The sequence below is a fragment of the Procambarus clarkii genome, chromosome 67 (assembly GCF_040958095.1).
Source record: "Procambarus clarkii isolate CNS0578487 chromosome 67, FALCON_Pclarkii_2.0, whole genome shotgun sequence".
NCBI lineage: Eukaryota > Metazoa > Arthropoda > Malacostraca > Decapoda > Cambaridae > Procambarus > Procambarus clarkii.
The window spans coordinates 22,274,245-22,298,709 of NC_091216.1; the positions used below are offsets into that span (position 1 = coordinate 22,274,245).

A 24,465-nucleotide genomic window follows, 5' to 3' on the forward strand; every position below is an offset into this window, starting at 1 on the left:
ATCAGTCAGTTTTAAGAAGTGTTTGCTGGTAAACACACTTCTGTACATAATATATTTTTCTTTCTTTTTATATAACTATATGACATAGACCTTAATAATTTAATTTGTTTAATTACATATTACAATATTGCACACGTACATAATCCCACGTGTTTGCTGATGATGTCAAGCTACTTAGGAGGATAAGAAACTTACGACGATTGCCATGCCCTTCAAGATGACCTGGACAAAAAAAGTGTATGGAGCAACATGTGTCTGATAGAATTTAATGTGAATAAATACTATGTGGAAAAGGAGAAAATAGGCCCAGCCTACAAATTGTGAAAATGCTTTAAAGAACTCTTGATTGTAGAAAGAGATCTAGGGGTGCTTTTGGACAGAAAACTGTCACCTGAAGACCATGTAATAAACATTGTGCAAGAGCCTATGTTACACTTTCCAACTTTTGAATCACTTTTAAATACATGGATGGTAAAATATTAAAGAAACTGTTCACAACCTTCAAGAAACCAAACATAGAATAGGAAGTGGTTATATGGTGCTCATATGTCAAAAAGTACATCAATAACCTGGAAAAAGGGGCATAGACTTCCAGAATTGAAAAACAAGAGCTAAATGAGAAGAGAAACAGAAGTGAAGTGATGGTGGATGCCAAAATTATCAGCGGTTTCAAAGCCTTATATGACAGAGTACCGGGAAGTCTGGACACCACGAGCATAGCTCTCATCCCGTAACTACACTTTGGTAATTACAGTACATAGAAAAGGAGGTTTGAAAGGAAAACTGACCATACCAATGCTGACAAAACCCAACAATTAACCTCCACTTTAACCTGCAAATATAAGACATCTAAGATTTATGTGAGGTGTTTGTTTTCACATTAATGAACTGTTAAATGCTGTACTATTGTTGAAATGACAAGAATTTTGTTTTAAATAGGATACTGTAACATAATATACAATACTGCATGTTACATTTTTTATGTGTGTATTCATTGGTAGGAGATTATATGGCAATTTGTTCCCCCAAAACCAACAATCCTACCTTACCAAAAACCTAATCTAGGCCCCAGCTAACCTGATAATACTCCTACACAAACTATAGAATAGTGTGGCTAGATGGAACGAACTTGCCGCCTAAGTCCATGCTCACCTGGTTAACGTGTCAGCACCATCATCACTAATTCTCTAGTAATATTCTATTCATTTCAACATGTGATGATGTCTATGTGCAATATTATGTAGTCAAATAAATACATTAAAAAAAAGAAGATATTTTTAAAATAAATGTTCTATAAATCCAACAAAAATTTATTGATACAGTATTGACAACTTTTTATTTTTAAACATTCCCATTAATATTTGCTGTTTCTTCCCTATTAATATTTTCTCAATTACTGTTCATTGTACTGTATTATGGCTTATAAGCAGAACCACATGCATAACAGAACATTTTAAAATAAAACAAATACAGTGGAACTTCGAGTGACGAGCGCCTCAATTTACTAGTATTTTGAATAACGGGCGCGCTGATCGCCTACAATTTATCTCGATTGGCGAGCGCTCATTTGATTAACAAGAAAACCACATGGTGCGTTCCCGGTGCTTCTCGCACATTCTCAGACACCTCCAATGATGCAAATAATTTTTTTTTTTTTTTTAAAGATGCTAATGATGCTGGGATGTAAAGGGGTGACTGCTGTGACGTGTCAAAGCATTGACTTGTTTTTTGTAGAATAAACAAAAAAAAAAAAAATGAAAAAATGTGAAAAAAGAACAAATGTCAAAAAGGTTCGTTCAGTGTATGTCAGGAAAGTGTTTCTTTAAAATAATTGAAAAAAGGAAAAATGTCATAAAGGTTCATTCAGTGTATGCCAGGTAGGCTGCTCCATTATTAATAAATAAATGAAAAGTACAAAACAAATTGAACACATTTGAAACCAAGAAAGATTGTTATAATGGAGCAGCCTACCTGACAAACACTGAATGAACCTTTATGACATTTTTCGTTTTTTCAAATTTGTTCAATTTTTGTTTTATTTTTCATTTTTATGTATATTTTTTTAAGAAACATAGATGAGCCTACCTGACATACACTGAACGAACCTTTTGCTAAAAAAAAAAATGAACAAATTTGAAAAAAGGAAAAATGTCATAAAGGTTCGTTCACTGTACAGTCAGGTAGGCTGCTCCATTATTTACAAAATCGAATATCATATTGATGTTTTTCGGTGGTGGAACGGATTATTTTTATTTGAAAGTCGTTTTGAAAGACGAGCATTTCACATGACGAGCTCGGTGCCGGTACGGATTAAATTCGTTAATCGAGGTTCCACTGTATAAGATTATCTTGTTAGTCATGTCCACTAACTGTTCATTATAAATATACAATATCAGCATTATTAAAAATATAATTCCATATCATCCTAACTGATACATTGCTCAGAGTTCTATCACTGTTGTGCTGTAATTCAATGCATATTATCAATGATAGAACCATCAGTACAGTGTATTATTCACATGTGAATAAGTGACGTCTGCAGCCGCAATGTCTACATGCAACACTTGCCAACGTGACGTCTATGGAGGGTTTGGGCATATTTTATAGTGAATTATAAATTATAGGGAATTATGGCACTAATATAAATACTAATATAAATATAAATACTTTGTTAAGTTTGAAGATATGAATAGTGTATCAAAGGTTGTGGCACCAGCCCACACACATACACACATTACTGCAGGTAATAACTTCATCACTCAATATGGCCAAACAGAAGTATAGTTAAGGCTTATGTATGTATTTATGTATAAAATGAACACAAAAATTCAGATCTTTTTTTCGTGAATCAGAAAGAGTGTTAGAAAATATACTATTAATCTATATTCTCTATCCTATGACATGCTATAACTAATGTCTAATCTACTCCCCACACGCCACTGTGCAATTTTCTCATTTTAATACAATGTGTTGAGACTTTCTATTGAGCAGTGATTCCTTACATCAGGCATGAATACTTACAGAATAAAGAAACAACACTTAAGTTGTCAGCATCACAAATGCATGAATAGAGGGCCATGGTTTTCTTTACATGTTTATATTTGTACAAAAAAGGCAACAATATCAGTGACTGCACCATAAATAGGTATTTGTAAATCAATATCCAATACTAGTTGAAACCAGATGTATATCATGTACGTGTATGTGTATATATAAATATATATATATATTTATTTGTAATAATGGAAATACAGCTACAATTTATATTTGAATTAATGTGGATATGCTTACAATTACTATCAAAAGGTTTGGTCATGAATCATTAAAGATAAAAATGGCCAGTGTTAAATTTACTATACACTACTTTCACTTATCACAAAATACACATGAGGCTGCACAAATGAGCCCAAAGGCTGTAATCATGTTATATTCATAGCAAAACACACAAAGCACCTTTAAAAAGTAATTATAGTATTAAAACTAGAATGACATTGAGTGATTGACATGCAGCACTCGGATCAGAAACCCTTTCACTTCAACAGCTAGAGTTGAAGCCCTTACACAAGACTAAAGCATATTACAGTTAATTACTCGAGATATTTATTATGGCATGTCATGTAGTGTCTGACGGGTAGATAATTAACGTTGTGCTTATTTCATTGTGCAATTTAAACGACAGCACCAAGGAAGCCGTAGCTTTCAACATCAGCTTTCGGAGTTTTATAACTAATGACTGCTTTATGAGCTGCATCTCTCAGGTTACAGCATATTGACAATGATTCATTAACAATATGGCTAAAACACTCATACATCAATTATGAATGTCAAATATTCTTTGAGATCGACCTTAAAATAATACTGAGGTATTCTTGTAACATGTAACGCGTGGCTTATTTTCCACAGGCACCACACTTGGACTTCTTCCGTGCTTCATACATGTTGTCCAATTTCTCACCTATTTCTGAAGAATTAGACAAATCAATACTCCAAAACAGAAAGATTTATATAAAAATAGTAAAAGAATTACCTCTCCAACTATTTACAATACAAATACTTTACAGTATGTAAAATATCAAGCATTTAATGTAATGAATTGCTCTTTTCTGGTGGATTTTCTCTTTTCTTCTACTTTTCCCACAGTAGCTCCCTGAATTTGACTCAATTCAACTCAATTTGACTCCCTGAATTTGATACCACAAATTCTTAGCCCAACACACAAGACCTCCAAGACCCATCTGTGACCAACCAGTTGCTGGGACCAGAATATGGCTCACTCTACGAGGAGAAGGGAGTTGGGACTCCCTTTACACCAGAATGTATAGGTGTAACAAACCAAGCGATTGCTTGAAGGAAATTATGCACCCAACGTAAACAAGGCACTATCCCTGATGTGGGGTAAATACCCTGCCTGTCATCAGATGGCAAAAACTGGAGCCCTGAGCCAATAAATCCAATGAATGAGACATCACTATATTAGCCAACTTACTTGCTCAACTGTTTTTAGCTTTGGGGATGTTTAACAACAGGTACTGTTTGTTCCATGTGTTGCTCTGTTCCACTAGCACTCTGCTGGCTGGCACTATGTAAAACCTACTGTGTCCTATTCCACTAGCGCTCTGCTGGCTGGCTGGCACTATGTAAAACCTACTGTGTCCTATTCCACTAGCACTCTGCTGGCTGGCACTATGTAAAACCTACTGTGTCCTATTCCACTAGCACTCTGCTGGCTAGCACTATGTAAAACCTACTGTGTCCTATTCCACTAGCACTCTGCTGGCTAGCACTATGTAAAACCTACTGTGTCCTATTCCACTAGCACTCTGCTGGCTGGCACTATGTAAAATTCCCTGTGTATCCATTCAAATATTCCTTGAAAAGCTACACTGGTGAAATGCTGAATAAATTGAGGTCCGGCTCTGCACTTAGTGCATTCTGGACATCTTGCTCACAGTCTTATCTGTGCCTAGGGCATATTTGTGCTGTTAGAAAAGACAAGAGTTAAAGTGGCACAGAAATATGTGGTGCTATAGGTGATAAATTTGTGATCGAGATGTGTACCAAGATGGTTTGGTAATTTTAAACGAATGGATGATGGAGCAATGAAGAAAGTATATTCAAGGGAATCTACAAATAGAAGAGAAATGCCAAGATGATGGACACACACACATGGTGAGTGAGAAGGGAACTGAATGTGTTGATCACACAAGTAGCAATACTTGTTAATTGTTGTGGTAAGTAGCATCATTTGTTTACAAAAGTTTGTGAAATGGGTGAAATGCCTGACATATTTATATTACAACTCATGGGAAACACTACTGTATATACTGTACTGTATTTAGTCTTTATGAACCAGTGGAAATCTACTGTGGATGATTTGCTAGATTTGCTGGTGATGTCCAATCTTTTCTTGTCTCTCTCCTACTGTGGATGAATTGCTAGATTTAGATATTTTATTCAGGTAAAGATACATACATTGAAGATGAGTTATAAACATAATGTTGGATTTAAAGATTGAGCTAGTACATACAATACCTAAAGCCCTAAAGCCACTATTTGCTGGGGGACATCCATCTTTTCTTATGTTTCTCTCCTATTTCTTTGGGCTGAGGCCTCCACACTTCATAAAAGTGAAAAATGTGGTATGTCATCATTGTTTTTGTTGTTGATGATGATAATGGTGATGATGATAATGATGGTAGTGATGATGACAGTGAAGATAATGATTATGAAGATGATGATTATGATGAACATCTTAATACATACTGACAGTTCCTGCGTGCTTGTGGCCGTCACCTCCCTGGACTTCCTGAAGCACGGCACGATTGAAGGTGAGTGCTGCCACACGCAAAAAGAGAGCTTCCACGTTATCTCCAGTTTTGGACGACACAGCCCAGTACTCGGCTCCAAGGCCTTGTGCAACACGTCGTGCTTGAGCCTCAATCTGGTTGTATGCTCCTTCGCTCTGTAAATATTTAGCATGCATACAGTCATTACACTGCTTGATTATGCTAGATCAATAAACTGGCAGTTCCTATCCAGTAAGGTTACTCAAGCACAACCTTCTCTAGGGTTTTCTAGTTTTACATTGTGTGTTACTAAAGCGTATTTCCATCCTTCATCCACTAATTAGCTTGAGAAATACAAGTACAAAGTATCAGAGATAAGCAACCACAATCATTAACAAATCCCAACCTAGTGATATGAACGAAAAATATGGACCCCATGGCTACAGCTCAATGGATATGCAACCACATATAATATGCTCAATGGAACCTAGGTGCTGGTTAGAAAATTAACAAATTACGTTTCATTCTTCTACAAGTTGAAGATAAATATGAAAGTCACTGTACTGGCATAATCTTTGACACTGTCAGTAAATTAAAATGTTAAGACAATAGCCCTTATTTAATATTATAGCAGTGCATATCTAATAGTGAGGTATTAGATATGATTGACAAATACAGTATCTATATTCTCAAGCAGAGTCCTATTTCAATTAAACACCCAGGAACCTGACCTACTCTTAACTCTAGAAGCTTTTAACACTGCATGTTAAATGATGAGATTATACTCAATGCATACCATCAAATCACGTTTAGTTCCCACGAGGAAAACTAGAGGATCCGAGTTGAGGTTAGCTTGGCGTGCTTCCTCCAACCACTGGGCTGTGTGAGCCAGAGTAACAATGTTTGTCACATCAAACACAACCATCACAGCTGTACACAAAACATGAATACATTAATTTCACTTCACATTAATTAACTTCATTTCAAATTTATAATTAGATATTTTTTTTGTTAAAGGTGTTACCTTACACAGAGCTGTAAACAAAGTAAAGGGGTCTGAGGCCTTAACACTTTTTCTAACAGTTCCAAATGTTCCTAACACTGCCTTTAACCCCTGCACTGCGCACCTTTTAAAATGACATTCCTGTGCTGCACTAAAAATAAATTGTTCCAAAAACAGTATTTTTTTCTTTTGGTATTGTTAATTAGTACCAGGAAGCACAAAATTCCAAGTAAAAAGTCTCTACCTCTTGTTGTATAGCTGTAGTGACCTGGAGTCCAGAAGTTGCATTTTTTGGTAAAAAGGAGGAGAGTTGCCACATGGGAATAACTTTGTCAATTTATTTTCAATGTTTCTCACTTTATTTTTTAATTTTTTTCTCTAACAAGTTGCATCTATGTGTCGAAGATGGTGTTCATTATGTATAACTTTGAAAATATACACAAATACAGATATGCGTGTATAAATATATGCACACCATGTATTTATTCATATATTATATATATATATACACACATACATACACAGTATATAACCCTATATATAAGCCTAAATTTTATAACTGGACATAGCACGCATTTTGCCTGAAATATATAATGGTAATCAACTACTTGTGTTATTAAAATTTCAGTGGCTTATAGTATGGCTGCCTTACACGTTTCTAAAGCCATAGGAACATTACCTAGGTCTTAGTACCCTACGCCACGTTACTAAACCCATGGAAGAAAAGTGAAGGACTCGGCATGTTTTTTTCAGGATAGGGGATGGTTACTGGAGGCCTGGGGAAGCAAATGTGTGTCCCCTTGTATGCATGGGAGTTTTGATTTTAATGATATACAGTACTCACATCATCACATATCGCTTGGTGCACCAGCATAACCCTTAATATGTCGGCTGGTGCAGTACTGTACAAGGGTTACACACTATTTCTAACACTGCTATTTAACACTGTTCCTACCCCTGTTCCTAACACTGCTGCTACATACTGGTCCTAAACACTGTTCCTAACAGTGTTCTCACTTTCTTCCACTTTACTTCTTGCCCACATCACCCTACAACTTGTCTAAAACTAGAAAATGATCTGATAAGCGACACTTTCTGAATACCCAAAGAACAGTAATAATTTTCTTAGCCTGCCTACCCACACTGCTGGGTGTGAGGGCATCCAGCCTGGCAGCCCACACTTGTGTCTATGGCATCCAGCCAGGCTACCCACACATATGGGTGTGGAGCATCCAGGCTGCCTACCCACACTGCTGGGTGTGGGGCATCCTAGCCTAGCTGCCCATACTTACAGGTGTGGGGCATCTTGACAGGGGTTTCAGCAGGCACAAGAGAACACTGAACAGCCTGAGTTTATGTGCATGTTGGTAATGCTATATACTGATGCACACTAGTGTTAAATATGCGAGTACAGTGTGTCAAGAAAGCTTACTGTTAGCACCACGATAATACGACGCTGCTATACATTTAAACCGTTCCTGGCCAGCTGTGTCCCAACTGTTAAAAGATAAAATTAATACATTTATTACAGCATCTCAAAGTATATACGCACACAAGTATCAATCTTTTCATTCATTATTAGCTGAATGAGAAGACATGTAAACAAGCCTTCATTAAAAAACAAAATTAGTATCATTGTATTAATAATACAATTATATTTGTATTAATAATACAATAGTACCATAATACATTTACTGCCAAGATGCAAAAATCTAATCATCTACAGTATATTATTTCAAATATAGAATAAATTGCTTCAAATCCTGACAAGAGATTTTTTGGTACGTAAATATTTCAGCCCACACACTAATAGCTGAGATCTACCTATCACTAAACTACAGTTGGTAGAAATGTAATCTTTGAGCCTTTTTGATACTGTACTATGATGTACTTCTGTACTGTATTATGATATACTGTCTGTACTGTACTATGATGTACTGTCTGTACTGTACTATGATGTACTGTCTGTACTGTACTATGATATACTGTCTGTACTGTACTATGATATACTGTCTGTACTGTACTATGATGTACTGTCTGTACTGTACTATGATGTACTGTCTGTACTGTACTATGATATACTGTCTGTACTGTACTATGATATACTGTCTGTACTGTACTATGATGTACTATTTGTACTATACTATGATATACTGTCTATACTGTACTATGATATACTGTCTATACTGTACTATGATGTACTGTCTGTACTGTACTTTGATGTACCATACTATGATGTACTATTTGTACTGTATTATGATATACTGTCTATACTGTACTTTGGTGTACTGTCTGTACTGTACTATGATGAAGTGTACTGTACTGTACTATGATGTACTGTCTGTACTGTACTATGATATACTGTCTTTACAAACACTTTACATGAAAAATATGTTTTACTTACATTTGTAGATTAAAGGGAATACCAAGAACATCAAATCGTTCAACTTCAAAGTCGACTCCAATTGTTGCTTTGTAATTGGCATCAAAAACCTGATGACACAATCTGTAACAATAAATTAAAAATAAATATATAAATAGGAAACTACAGTATTTAGAACTGTTAGTGAATTTGATAATACATTTGACTGCTGTTGAAGGAAAGAAGCAAAGCTCAAATAAATGACGGAATGAGGAAAATAGATTTGAATGTGGCTTTTCAAGGGAAGTACAAGGTTAAGCAAGATTTATGTCCCCTTTTTTTGTCTAGTTTTTTCAATTTCTTTCTTTATTATGCACTCAGTGACCTCATGTGTGGCACTCTCAGCAGTGACCCTCAACAGTGGTACACTCAGTTGAGAGGCGGGCCAAAAGAGCAAAACTCAACCCCCACAAACACAACTAGGTGAATACTTAGCAGTGATTATTACCAGACTAATACAAAAAAAGGGTTAAATACTCTGAAAATAATAGTATATTTTCCCTTGTGTTTCCACAGGACCTGGCCATTAATAATGTAAAAAGAGCTATTTACCTATTTACCAAGCAAGTTTTTCCTGTTGCCATGTCTCCGAGTACAATCATTTTGGATATTTTGAGTCCAGCCTGTAGTGTACGGTTGCTGTTTGCTGCATTTTTAACAGCCTCGTTAAAGTCGTCGCTTGTGTGAGGAGACGCCTGGAATATATCCATCAGTCAACATAGAAAATCATAAACTGATTTAATCTTATGTTCACATAAAGTTAATATTTAATATTAAGTTCACAAAGAAACTAAATGTAAGAAACATTTAGTTTCTTACACAAATATCCTACAGCTAAATTTACTACTCAAATAAGCCTGATAAGCCTGTGTAAAAGGCAGTAATATAAACCATCTTGAGGTTATCTTAAGATGATTTCGGGGCTTAGCGTCCCCGCGGCCTGGTCCTCAACCAGGCCTTCTATTTGTTACACACCCCCAGGAAGCAGCGCATAGCAGCTGTCTAACTCCCAGGTACCTATTTACTGCTAGGTAACAGGGGCATCAGGGTGAAAGAAACATTTTGCCCATTTGTCTCTGCCTCCACCGGGGACTACGAATCCGAAGTGCTGTCCACTCAGCTGTCGGACGCCCTTTTAGTATTCAGTAGCATCAAAGGATCAAGCATATTTTCTCGAGATTTGAGCCACCATAAATATGACTGACTTCACATGAAGAACACGCTCACCAGTTGCTTAAGATAAGTATCAGGTGTGCCAATAGACTGGTGACATGTACAATCAAGCCTGACCAAAAATCTACCATCCCTATCCAGTTACAGCACAGTACCACAGCTACTTATCAATTGAATTTAAAATTGCAACTACATTTATAGGAGAAGGAGTACTGAGATTCATAATTAAACCTAACATCTTTGATAAATTTGTAATAATTTACAGGGACTGTACAGAATCGCAACATGTCATACACGTTACATATGTATGACAACACGTGCGGGACAACCATACCAGTCGGATGAAGGGTGGTGGGAGGGAGGAGATGATGCGGTCTTTCTCTGCATGCGTCTGCAACATGGTGTATACAGCAGACCGACTCAGTTGCATCAGTCCTGGAAGCCAGCAAGAAGTAATAGCACCAAGCAAATAGAAAAAATGTAAATCATTTAGCCATATATCTATATGGTATAATGCTGTACTAATTTTTATGTATATTTGTTATAACATGGTTATATCATCCAGTCTAAATATGTTCTAATTTGAATATAGTATGCAAAGATAATTGTGGAAAAAGTATGGATTGAGAAATATTGTATTACTATGTATATATAGTGATATATAATGATGAAAGGCATAGATTAATTTATTACAGAATCTGTAATTTTAGTAATACTGTAGTACAGATTTACAGTACTGTGGTACTGTGTTTAATACAGTATTTACAAATACTGTAATGTAACAGCAAAACATAAAATTGACTTATTTTAGATGAGACAGGTAAGGTAATTATCAAAAGAAAGGGCTAAGCCATTATGACTATATGGCACTTGGAAGGTATATGATGACAAGGATTTAGAATAGGACAAAGGAAAGAAATGGTGCCCAACCACTTGGTCAGTTGGGGATTGAATGAAGACCTGCAAGAATCGAAGCCATTGCCCTACCATCCATCAAATGTAAGTGAAATTTATTACATAATGTTAATTAGATATTTCTTACTTTCTTCTTTAAACTGCTTGGGAGAAGTACAGCTTTTAATCACATTTGGAAGGTCATTCCACAATTTGGGATCCTTGATTTGCATTGCATTTCTGCTTTGGTTCAGTTGCACTCTAAGAATATCAAATATATATTTGTTTGTGTGGTGCCCATGGTTTCAGTTACAGCCCTCTAACAAGCATCTAAGGTCAGTAGTAGTATTGCAGTTCAGTTCTACAGATATAGAGTACACTTGAAAGTGTGTGAAGTGATTCCCCATGATTGTCCTGATTCCAGAGCGGTGCAATTTAAGGTTATTGTGGTTAACTGTGTCAAAAGCCTTCTGCAGGTCAACAAATAGCTATGAAGGACTTATTTTTGTAAAGATCTGCATGTATTAATCCAAGCATGAAATTACTGATGCTGTTTGAGATGTGAAGCAATATTAGCAAAAACTAAGTACAGTACTGTACTGTATACTGTGTTATGTTGAGCTAGATTGGAGTAAAGCTGTTTGTACGTTAGTTTTTCAAATATTTTGGAGAAGATGGGCAAGACTGATGTTGCTCTAAAATTGTTGACTTCTGTGAAATCACCACCTTTATGGACAGGGATTACTCGAGTCTTTTTATAATTATCAAGGAAGGCTCGGAGTTCAAGTTATTTATTGCAGTAAAATGGCTGGAGCTATAACACATTGAGGCATTTTTTATAAATTAGAGTTGAAATCTTAGAAAAGCTACCTGATTTAGTTTTAAGTGAGAGAATTACATCAATAACATCTATGGAGTTTGTTGGGGGTAGGAACAGACTCAGCAGTCAACATATGCAGGCAGTCAACAAATGTAGGCAGTCAAAATGTGCAAGCAGTCAAAATGTGCAAGCAATCAAAATGTGCAAGCAGTCAAAATGTACACGTAGTCAAAATGTGCAAGCAGCGATAATGGAAAGTGAACGGCTGTACTGAAATAGCAGTGATGTGAACAGTGTTGTAGAAGGCATTTGTGCTATGTACCTTAGTCAAGGTTTCTAAACTACTCACATGGATCAGCCACACACACAGGCACAGCTGAAGAACTGTCAGCAATAACACAACCACCACAAAGACAAACAGCACACGGAACTGGAATAACAACTTTTTTTGGTTAATATAAACCTTATTGCACCATAGTTTCAAGTTAATCTAAACATTGTATAGATGTTATTAGTAGTTAATTAACAAACAAGCATTATACAGAACTGTATATTATACTGTACTGTATATTGAAATCAGCCAAATAAATAACAATAGCAAAGTTAAAAAATGCAGTACAGGTACAGTATAAAATACATAAACTAAAGTAGCAGCAACAGTAGCTAGTTTTCAGTAGACTCAACAGCACATTTGTTGTTGTTACACAGATGAGTAAAGGAACAGATGATTTCTGATTCCTGTTAAAAAGGCTAAGAGCTTTCCCTCCCATAGCTCATGGTTTACCCGCTAGTTTTTACCGGGAACACGACCCGCCACTCAGTTAACAACTAGGTACCCAATTACTGCTGGGCAAAAAGAGGCGAAGAATTAAGGACCGATGCCCAGACCAGGATTCAGGGCATCAGGACTCCCTGCCCAGGACTCAAACCTAGACAAATCGCTCGTGAGGCAAAGGGGCGACTGTGTTACCAGTAGCATCCTGTGACCATTGTACACCATAATTCATAGTAAGTGAACATGGTCCTCTATGGTCAACAGTGAGTGAACAGGGTCCACTATGGTCAACAGTGAGTGAACAGGGTCCACTATGGTCAACAGTGAGTGAACAGGGTCCACTATGGTCAGACCATGGTCCACCATGGTTCACAGTGAACATGGTCCACCATGGTTCACAGTGAACATGGTCCACCATGGTTCACAGTGAACATGGTCCACCATGGTTCACAGTGAACATGGTCCACCATGGTTCACAGTGAACATGGTCCACCATGGTTCACAGTGAACATGGTCCACCATGGTTCAGTGAACATGGTCCACCATGGTTCACAGTGAACATGGTCCACCATGGTTCACAGTGAACATGGTCCATCATGATTCACAGTGAACATGGTCCATCATGGTTCACAGTGAACATGGTCCATCATGGTTCAAAGTGAACATGGTCCATCATGGTTCACAGTGAACATGGTCCATCATGGTTCACAGTGAACATGGTCCATCATGTTCGTGACAGTGAACACGGTTCATAATGGTTCACAGTGAACACGGCCTGTCATGATTCATAGTGAACACGGCCCGTCATTGTTCACAGTGACCACAGTCTGTCATGGTTCAGATTGAACATGGTCTACCAAGGTCCACAGTGAACATGGTCCACTGTGGGTGACAGTGAACACGGTCCACTGTGGCTGACAGTGAACACGGTCCACTGTGGCTGACAGTAAACATGGTCCATTGTGGCTGACAGTGAACACGGTCCACTGTGGCTGACAGTGAACACGGTCCACTGTGGCTGACAGTGAACATGGTCCATTGTGGCTGACAGTGAACACGGTCCACTGTGGCTGACAGTGAACACGGTCCACCGTGGCTGACAGTGAACACGGTCCACTGTGGCTGACAGTGAACACGGTCCACTGTGGCTGACAGTGAACACGGTCCACTGTGGCTGACAGTGAACACGGTCCACTGTGGCTGACAGTGAACACGGTCCACCGTGGCTGACAGTGAACACGGTCCACTGTGGCTGACAGTGAACACGGTCCATCCCCCAAACATACCAGCGATACAAAGATGCGAGAAACAATTATACAGCAGTAAGGAGAGAGGCAGAAAGAAATTTTGAAAAAGGGATAGCAGATAAATGTAAAACAGAACCGGGCCTATTCTACAAATTCATAAACAATAAATTGCAGGTAAAGGATAATATCCAGAGGTTGGAAATGGGAAACAGATTCACGGAAAATGAAAAGGAAATGTGTGAAACATTAAATGAAAAGTTCCAAAGTGTGTTTGTACAAAATGAAATCTTCAGAGAACCAGACACAATAAGAATTCCAGAGAACAACATAGAGCGGATAGAGGTGTCTAGAGATGAAGTGGAAAATATGCTAAAGGAGCTCGGGAGGAACAAAGCAGCTGGCCCAGATGGCGTTTCACCATGGGTTCTGAGAGAATGTGCATCTGAGCTCAGCATTCCACTTCACCTGATCTTTCAGGCATCCCTGTGTACAGGAATCGTAGCAGACGTGTGGAAACAGGCTAACATAGTTCCAATCTACAAAAGTGGCAGCAGGGAAGACCCCCTCAATTATAGACCTGTATCATTGACAAGTGTAATAGTGAAAGTATTGGAAAAGCTAATCAAAACTAAATGGGTAGAACACCTGGAGAGAAATGATATAATATCAGACAGACAGTATGGTTTTCGATCAGGAAGATCCTGTGTATCGAATTTACTCAGTTTCTATGATCGGGCCACAGAGATATTACAGGAAAGAGATGGCTGGGTTGACTGCATCTATCTGGACCTAAAAAAGGCTTTCGACAGAGTTCCACATAAGAGGTTGTTCTGGAAACTGGAAAATATTGGAGGGGTGACAGGTAAGCTTCTATCATGGATGAAAAATTTTCTGACTGATAGAAAAATGAGGGCAGTAATCAGAGGCAATGTATCGGAATGGAGAAATGTCACAAGTGGAGTACCACAGGGTTCAGTTCTTGCACCAGTGATGTTTATTGTGTACATAAATGATCTACCAGTTGGTATACAGAATTATATGAACATGTTTGCTGATGATGCTAAGATAATAGGAAGGATAAGAAATTTAGATGATTGTCATGCCCTTCAAGAAGACCTGGACAAAATAAGTATATGGAGCACCACTTGGCAAATGGAATTTAATGTTAATAAATGTCATGTTATGGAATGTGGAATAGGAGAACATAGACCCCACACAACCTATATATTATGTGAGAAATCTTTAAAGAATTCTGATAAAGAAAGAGATCTAGGAGTGGTTCTAGATAGAAAACTATCACCTGAGGACCACATTAAGAATATTGTGCAAGGAGCCTATGCAATGCTTTCTAACTTCAGAATTGCATTTAAATACATGGATGGCGATATACTAAAGAAGTTGTTCATGACTTTTGTTAGGCCAAAGCTAGAATATGCAGCTGTTGTGTGGTGCCCATATCTTAAGAAGCACATCAACAAACTGGAAAAGGTGCAAAGACATGCTACTAAGTGGCTCCCAGAACTGAAGGGCAAGAGCTACGAGGAGAGGTTAGAAGCATTAAATATGCCAAAACTAGAAGACAGAAGAAAAAGAGGTGATATGATCACTACGTACAAAATAGTAACAGGAATTGATAAAATCGACAGGGAAGACTTCCTGAGACCTGGAACTTCAAGAACAAGAGGCCATAGATTTAAACTAGCTAAACACAGATGCCGAAGAAATATAAGAAAATTCACCTTCGCAAATAGAGTGGTAGACGGTTGGAACAAGTTAAGTGAGAAGGTGGTGGAGGCCAAGACCGTCAGTAGTTTCAAAGCGTTATATGACAAAGAGTGCTGGGAAGACGGGACACCACGAGCGTAGCTCTCATCCTGTAACTACACTTAGGTAATTACACTTAGGTAATTACTGTGGCTGACAGTGAACACGGTCCACCGTGGCTGACAGTGAACATGGTCCACTGTGGCTGACAGTGAACATGGTCCACTGTGGCTGACAGTGAACATGGTCCACTGTGGATGACAGTGAACATGGTCCACTGTGGCTGACAGTGAACATGGTCCACTGTGGCTGACAGTGAACACGGTCCACTATGATTCACAGTGAACATGATGGTGGACCAGACACCTGCGTGCGTTGCTCCGTCACCCGGCATGAGTCACTTACATGTTAAGCCAACACAAACCCCATACAGTAACTAGACATAAGGTGCACGTTATGGCTCGAACAATGGACAGAGAATCGACAAGAGACAACACTCACACAGGGAACAGTTTACAGGGCCATTGGAGTGAGGAGGGGCGAGGCAGCTAGGACAGCGGCTTGTTTACACCTGGTGGTTGGGTGGGGGGAGCAGCACCCAGCCACCTGATTCCTCCCCATCAGCCCCCCCCCCCTTCCTCTCCCCCTTCATGGGTCCCCTTCCACACCATCTCCCTCCCTTCTCAATGGCTCCCACGCATCTCTTGCTCCCCCAGCCCCATAACTTTCCTCGATCTCCCAGCTTCCCTATTCTCCTTGGCCCTCCCAGCCGCTCTTGCTCCTTATGGTCTCCCTTTCCCCTCTGACTCGGCTTAATATATTTCGGGAGTTCAGTGCTCTTTAAACTTTGGGCATTAGATTGCTACTGTCCATGGAATGGGTATGAGGTTGCTATACCGCCCATGGAATGTCTTCATGTCTATAGTTGAGGATTGTAAGAGAAGAATAGCTGAGATACAGCTGAAAGGTCATAGTGTGAAATTCATGTGGATTCCATCTCATGTTGGAATAGTGCTCAACGAGGTGGCGGATGACTTGGCCAAACGTGCCACATCAAAACCACAAATTGGCATTGAATGTGAATTCACAATGAGACAAATAAGAAGCAAAATCAGAAATATTCAGGCACAGGCAGGAGTGGAGAGGAGAGGGATAATGTATGAGAGAAGTCTAACCATGCAACACTACATGTATGTGAGTCAAAACACCCTTTTCACTTATGGTAAAAGGAGAAATGCTTGGAGTGACTCTGTGTACATGCGGCTCAGGCTTGGGTACAAATATTACTGGGAATATGGGATAGGCGTTCATGATAATGACACGAAGTGTAAACTATGTGGTATGTTAAGGTCTCACACCCTTGCCCATTATGTTCTTGATTGTCCGTTGATTAATGTATATAGAAACACTGAGATAAGGACTGTTCCTGAGCAAATAGCCTGGATGTGTCACAAAGGAAAGGTTGATGATATTCTTGAGAGATATAAGAATTTTGCACCAAGACTGTAATATTTTGTTGAATTATCCGTATAACTAGGTCATAAAAGTATTTGTGTACGTCTGATACCATACCACTTGTGAAGGAGGAAATGTACATGTTTATCTCTCAGAATGTTTGGTAACAGGTTTATTGTTTGTGATGTGTGTCTATGTATGTACTAACACGTTGTACTGAACGGGGTGAGAATAGCTTGAGCTACCTCATCCCTTTGTGTGTATTTTACCTCAATAAACTTATTTCAATTTCAATGGAATGGGTATGAGGTTGCTACTGTCCATGGAATGGGTATGAGGTTGCTACTGTCCATGGAATGGGTATGAGGTTGCTACCGCCCATGGAATGGATATGAGGTTGCTACTGTCCATGGAATGGATATGAGGTTGCTACTGTCCATGGAATGGGTATGAGGTTGCTACCGCCCATGGAATGGATATGAGGTTGCTACCGCCCATGGAATGGATATGAGGTTGCTACCGCCCATGGAATGGATATGAGGTTGCTACCGCCCATGGAATGGATATGAGGTTGCTACCGCCCATGGAATGGATATGAGGTTGCTACCGCGCATGGAATGGGTATGAGGTTGCTACCGCCCATGGAATGGGTACCTTACCTACCTTGAGGTTACCTTGAGGTGCTTCCGGGGCTTAGCGTCCCCGCGGCCCGGTCGTCGACCAGGCCTCAATGAGGTATGAGGTTGCTACCGCCCATGGAATGGGTATGAGGTTGCTACCGCCCATGGAATGGATATGAGGTTGCTACCGCCCATGAAATGGATATGAGGTTGCTACCGCCCATGGAATGGGTATGAGGTTGCTATCGCCCATGGAATGGATATGAGGTCGATACCGTCCATGGAATGGATATGAGGTCGATACCGTCCATGGAATGGATATGAGGTCGATACCGTCCATGGAATGGATATGAGGTCGATACCGTCCATGGAATGGATATGAGGCCGCTACCGCCCATGGAATAGATATGGGGTCTGTAACGAGTATTTTGTCAATAATATACTCACTCCAAACTCTCATTAACTTAATGAGTTCGTTAATTCTACTTAATTTACTAATGACAAAACTCATACCTCTTCCTTAATTAGTTAACATTCGTTCCAACCTATTGGAGGACGATGAGGTGGGGTGTGGACCGATTATATAAACAATCGGTTAGCGAATAATCATTTTACGGGCTATTAATCATGCCCGTGCCACCTCTTGGGTGCCTTTATCTTTATCAATCGAATAATCATTTAACGGGCCCGTGCCACCTCTTGGATCTTCATCAATCAATCGAATAATCTTTTCACCACCAAAAAATCACATTTATTCCAAAAACAATCTACCACTTACGGGCTATTCATGCCTATGCCACCTCTAGGATAGTTTAATCTTCATCAATTAATCAATCGAATAATCTTCCTGCAGCTTGGAATAGGGCAGACAGTACGGATCCCAAAACCCAAAGATCCAGGGTATCCAAGGCCCATCTCTCTCCAAAGCTGTGCAGTCAAGACGGCTGACAGAATGGTACTCAACAGACTTGAGTGGAAAATGCCTAAACTGCACCAGGATATGTATGCCTATAGAATAGTGGTTGGCACAGTGTATTACAACTCTGTTAGCCCATCTGAATGACAGACGAGGACTACTGATATTCCTGGACCTCAAGAAAGTCTTTGAACTGGCTAGCGCCCCAGCTATTCTCTGCTGCCTCATCAACAAAGAGGTCACAGGCAACCTGCTCTCCTGGACCAAAAACTGTCTCATAAACAGAGAAGCAAGAATGAAACTTCACGGCAGTTCTGAATACAAAAGACTTGAAAATGATACACCGCAGGGGGAGCATTCTCAGTCCCCTCGTCAACTGTTTAATGGAAAGAAGAGGCAGAAACTCAACACTGCAGGCTGCTAAAATAAGCGGACGACTTTGTCATCATAAAAGGAAGGGATGCAGTGCGCTTTTCACCCAAATGCTTAGACTGCATCAGTTAAGAGGCAAAGCAGATTGGTATCAAACTCGATCCCACCAAGACAAAATCCATGCCCATAAAAATAGTGAAGCCCAACAACCAACTTAACGTACAGGAGTCAACCAATTGAATGGGTGAACACTTTATCAGTATCTAGGAATAATCCCGGACAAACGCATAAATTTTAATGTTGAGGTCACTTACTGAAGAGAGAGAACTGCGGCCCTACGGCAATCCTCAGGTCGCTATATGCCTGTGAGCAGTCTCCGTGGTGTAGTGGTAAGACACTCGCCTGGCGTTCCGCGAGCGCTATGTCATGGGTTCGTATCCTGGCCGGGGAGGATTTACTGGGCGCAATTCCTTAACTGTAGCCTCTGTTTAACGCAACAGTAAAATGTGTACTTGGATGAAAAAACGATTCTTCGCGGCAGGGGATCGTATTCCAGGGACCATAGGATTAAGGACTTGCCCGAAACGCTACGCGTACTAGTGGCTGTACAAGAATGTAACAACTCTTGTATATATCTCAAAAAAAAAAAAAAAAAAAAAAAAAAAAAAAAAAAAATATAACCTCCCTCTTTGGAGGAGCCAATCTGCAAGTCACTCGCACATACTATCTACAGGCAGTCAGATCAGTGATTGATTATGCCGTACCTGCACTCACAAGCCTAACACACCAACAGTGGAAAAAGCTTGAAGTCGCCCAAAACAATGCTATGAGAGCTGCCCTGGGAGCCCCTATGCAGGCTTGAATGGAAACGGGTTTGCCCTCTCTTCAAGAAAGAATACCTCAAAGAACAGCTACGATTATCAGTAGATATTTGTTTCCCCTGATCCAGTCCCAGTACGATAGGCCTTGGTGGTTGGACTTGGCCAAAATAACAAACTCTTGGGCTACCAGAGCGGGAAAAGTCCTAAACAGACTACAATTAAAAAGCATGATTCTTGATAGAGGAGGTGATCATCCACACCCAAACTACACTGTTCCCCACAGTGGGAGGAGCCTACCTTCAGAATAGTAACAGAAGGTCTTCCAATGAAAATAGGCTGCCTATGATTCAACAATCCTAAGGCGCATCATAAAAAAGCAAATGAGCAGCATTGCAGTAGCACGAGTCACCCACATCTTCACAGACGGATCGGTGGACACATGAATGAGAGTGAGCTGGTGCTGCTCTTTGCACGGACAGTAAACAGGCATATTGGAGACGTGGATGACAAGTATCATCAACTCAAACTGAGCTGCTTGCCATACAACAGGCATTCGCATGTGTGATTGCACAAAACACTTAAAAATACAATCATACACTCAAAAGCTGCACTTCAAATATTAGGAAAAAAAGAGGAAAGACAACGTTGAAATAATGATCACCATTTTGTATCTTGGATCAGTAGCTAAAGGCAAGGCTTAACTTAACCCTAAACAGGATCCCATCCCATGTTGGAATCCCATTATAATAATAATAATAAATGTTTATAAGAACATAAGAACATAAGAACAAAGGTAACTGCAGAAGGCCTATTGGCCCATACGAGGCAGCTCCTATTCTATAACCACCCAATCCCACTCATATACTTGTCCAACCCGTGCTTGAAACAATCGAGGGACCCCACCTCCACAATGTTACGCGGCAATTGGTTCCACAAATCAACAACCCTGTTACTGAACCAGTATTTACCCAAGTCTTTCCTAAATCTAAACTTATCCAATTTATATCCATTGTTTCGTGTTCTGTCCTGTGTTGATACTTTTAATACCCTATTAATATCCCCCCGGTTATGTCCATTCATCCACTTGTAAACCTCTATCATGTCACCCCTAACTCTTCGCCTTTCCAGTGAATGCAACTTAAGCTTTGTTAATCTTTCTTCATATGAAAGATTTCTAATTTGGGGAATTAACTTAGTCATCCTACGCTGGACACGTTCAAGTGAATTTATATCCATTCTATAATATGGCGACCAAAACTGAACTGCATAATCTAAATGGGGCCTAACTAGAGCAAGATATAGCTTGAGAACCACACCAGGTGTCTTGTTACTAACGCTGCGATTAATAAATCCAAGTGTCCGATTTGCCTTATTACGAACATTTATGCATTGATCCTTTTGTTTTAAATTCTTACTAATCATAACTCCCAGATCCCTTTCGCAATCCGACTTCGCAATCACAACACCATCTAGCTCGTATCTTGTAACTCTATCATCATTACCTAACCTCAGAACTTTACATTTATCAGCATTAAACTGCATCTGCCAATCCTTTGACCATTTCAAAACCCTATCTAGATCAACTTGAAGTGATAGTGAGTCCTCCTCCGAATTAATTTCCCTACCGATTTTCGTATCATCGGCAAATTTGCAAATGTTGCTACTCAAACCTGAATCTAAATCATTTATATATATTATAAACAACAGAGGTCCCAGGACAGAGCCTTGAGGCACTCCACTTACAACATTTTCCCACTCTGACTTGATTCCATTTATACTAACTCTCTGTTTCCTTTGGTATAGCCATGCCCTAATCCAGCTTAATATAGCACCCCCAATACCATGAGACTCTATTTTTTTAATCAGTCTTTCATGTGGCACTGTATCAAAAGCTTTGCTAAAGTCAAGGTATACAACATCGCAATCCTTACCACTATCAACTGCCTCAACAATGCTAGAATAAAAAGATAACAAATTTGTTAAACATGAACGGCCATTTATAAAACCATGTTGCGACTCAATTATTAATTTATGTTTTTCAAGATGTTTTTTTTTTATTCAGGTAATGTACATACATACAAGAGATTTTACAAAAATTGATCGATATATAGATAGAGCTAGTACATACAATGCCTAAAGCCACTATTACGCAAAACGTTTCAGGCAGGAAAAACATTAATGACAAACTTAATACTAATTGAGTATAAAGAATAAAATGTGTTGAGAACAAATAAAAATAAAGATAAAAAAGGGGGGGAACATGGCTGAAAAAGCAGCACAAATACAATTAGGTCGACAAACAGCGTTGTTTAAAAAAAACAGACATGGGTTGACAATAGAGGGGTAAGGTAGGTTACAGGGAATTTATTAGGTAGTGCTTCGTTTTTATCTTAAACTGGTTGAGAGAGGTACAGTCTTTAACATGGTTGGGAAGGTCATTCCACATTCTGGGTCCCTTGATTTGTAGAGCATTTCTAGTTTGATTAAGTCGTACTCTTGGAATATCAAAACTGTATTTGTTTCTGGTGTGGTGCTCATGGGTTCTGTTACAACCTTCAATGAAGCTTTTGAGGTCAGGATTCCAAAAGGAATCCACAGGGAAAATAGCAGTTCGGTTATATAGACTACGTCTAGGTTACAGATGCAAATGGGAAATTGGAGAACCCAGACAGAGGGAATGCATCTTCTGCCAAACAATCATAGAAAACCCACAATTTTACTGAAAAACCACTATTTTACTATCTCCTGGAATAGTAAAGCAACCAACGACCTTAGAAGAGTTTTAAGAGTTCCTGAATCTTGCAGTAACCACCCTGAAGCCATCAACATTGCCACTTTAGCTGATCAAAAAAGGTGTCCAGCAGCTGGACACCCTCATAAATACTACCAAGCAGTATCCACCCCCGCGATAGCAGCCTGACGATTTAAATGCGATCTCAGTCAGCACACAGTATACATTCACTCCCGCCCAAAAAGAAACCACCACTTACGGGCTATTCATGCCCGTGCCACCTCTTGGGCGGCTTAATCTTCATCAATCAATAATGATCAGTCTATTTTCAAGAGTGGTTCATTACAGACGTTTGAGAGATACTTCACATCTACAACCTCTCCAACAACAATGTAGCATTCAGCGTGTCCAGTTCCTACCGACTCCAAGAGACTATTTAGCCTCGACACAGAGCAGGCAGCCAGACTCTGGCCACATCGAGCTCCTCAACTCGGCCCATATTCAGAGCGCCAAGCTCTACGACTCTCATCCCGCATCCCAGCTCTCTACCCTGGACTCACTCTGCTCTCTACAGTACTCTGTTCCAGGCTTCGTCTTAATTTTTACGACACTGCCAACAACCGACTGCTGTAACCAAGACTACTAAATAAATATAAAAACCACTAAACTGTGTATCTAATCTATCAAATAACGTAATATAATCGTACGTTACAGGTCCATGAACTGCCCACAGGATTTGTACGAGGTCCACTACTGGAAAGTGGGAGATGGTGGTGGCCGAGTGGGATACCATATACACGAGAGGGAGAGCGGGAGGTGATGGAAAAGCGTGAGGAAAAAGATGACGGTGTTGGGAGAATGGGAAGTGACAGTGATGGGAGTGTGGGGATTGATTGATTGATAAAGATTAATCCTCCCAAAAGGTGGCACGGGCATGAATAACCCGTAACGGGAGTGTGGGAGGGGCTGAAAGTGGGAACGGGAGGGAATGAGTGGGAGTTGGAGGGAGATAGTATTGGGAGAGCGGGAGGTGATGTGGGAGAGAATGATAATGGGAGCGGGAGGGCGGGAGGTGATGGGAGATGATAGGTGAGGGTGGTGGGAGAGTGGGAGGTGGGAGAGTGTACAAGAGGTCCATAACCCGTGCCACTGGCCTCCCATCTCCCTCAACTTTCCGCCAACATTGTTCGCATTCCACTGGGTGGCCTCGTGCCCTGCTGACCTCCCGCGTCCCACAGTAACATACACACGTGAGCTGGGTAGTGTGGCCACCCACGGTAGACTCCCCTCCCACACACACACACAACACATCTCCCACTATCAATGTCTGACAAAAAATGTTACCAAATAGCTCAGAAGACGCGGACGTGGTGAGCCGCGGCCACCATACCTACACCTACCATTCACTGCACCGCCATTCATGGCTTGTGTGTGTGCGTGGGTGGGTATGTGTGGGGAGTGTGTGGGGAGGTGTGGGGGGCGAAGGACACCCCCACAACACCCGGACAATGGACCTCACTGCCCACCTTCTGTTTCATGCCCGTGTGCCAAGCCACGACCCCGCGTCCGTATCCCTGCCCAACTCTTATTACCTCCCACAACCTTAACCGCTTTGCGCATCGTTAGTCTCATCCACACGGATGCAGATAATTAATACACCACTTGT

The 24,465-nt window shown here is 40.0% G+C and overlaps 1 protein-coding gene across 5 annotated transcripts; it reads right to left on the reverse strand.

The window, feature by feature from the left end:
- Nucleotides 1–1,451: 1,451 nt before the first annotated feature.
- Nucleotides 1,452–24,319, reverse strand: RabX5 (RAS oncogene family member RabX5). 5 transcript variants are annotated; one of them, XM_069310433.1, is made up of 9 exons: nt 24,144–24,202; nt 12,448–12,528; nt 10,719–10,819; nt 9,764–9,906; nt 9,194–9,295; nt 8,222–8,286; nt 6,583–6,716; nt 5,764–5,962; nt 1,452–3,961 (listed from the first exon to the last, which is right to left on the reverse strand). In XM_069310433.1, exons 3-9 carry the CDS (start codon nt 10,812–10,814, stop codon nt 3,891–3,893), a joined length of 810 nt encoding a protein of 269 aa, XP_069166534.1. In that variant the 5' UTR covers nt 10,815–10,819; nt 12,448–12,528; nt 24,144–24,202; the 3' UTR covers nt 1,452–3,890. The 5 variants fall into 5 exon arrangements, with proteins under 5 accessions (XP_069166534.1, XP_045613617.1, XP_069166533.1 ...); XM_045757661.2 differs by lacking the exon at nt 24,144–24,202 and adding an exon at nt 16,386–16,507; XM_069310432.1 differs by lacking the exon at nt 12,448–12,528 and having other exon boundaries at nt 24,190–24,319.
- Between the last annotated feature and the right edge of the window lie 146 nt (nt 24,320–24,465).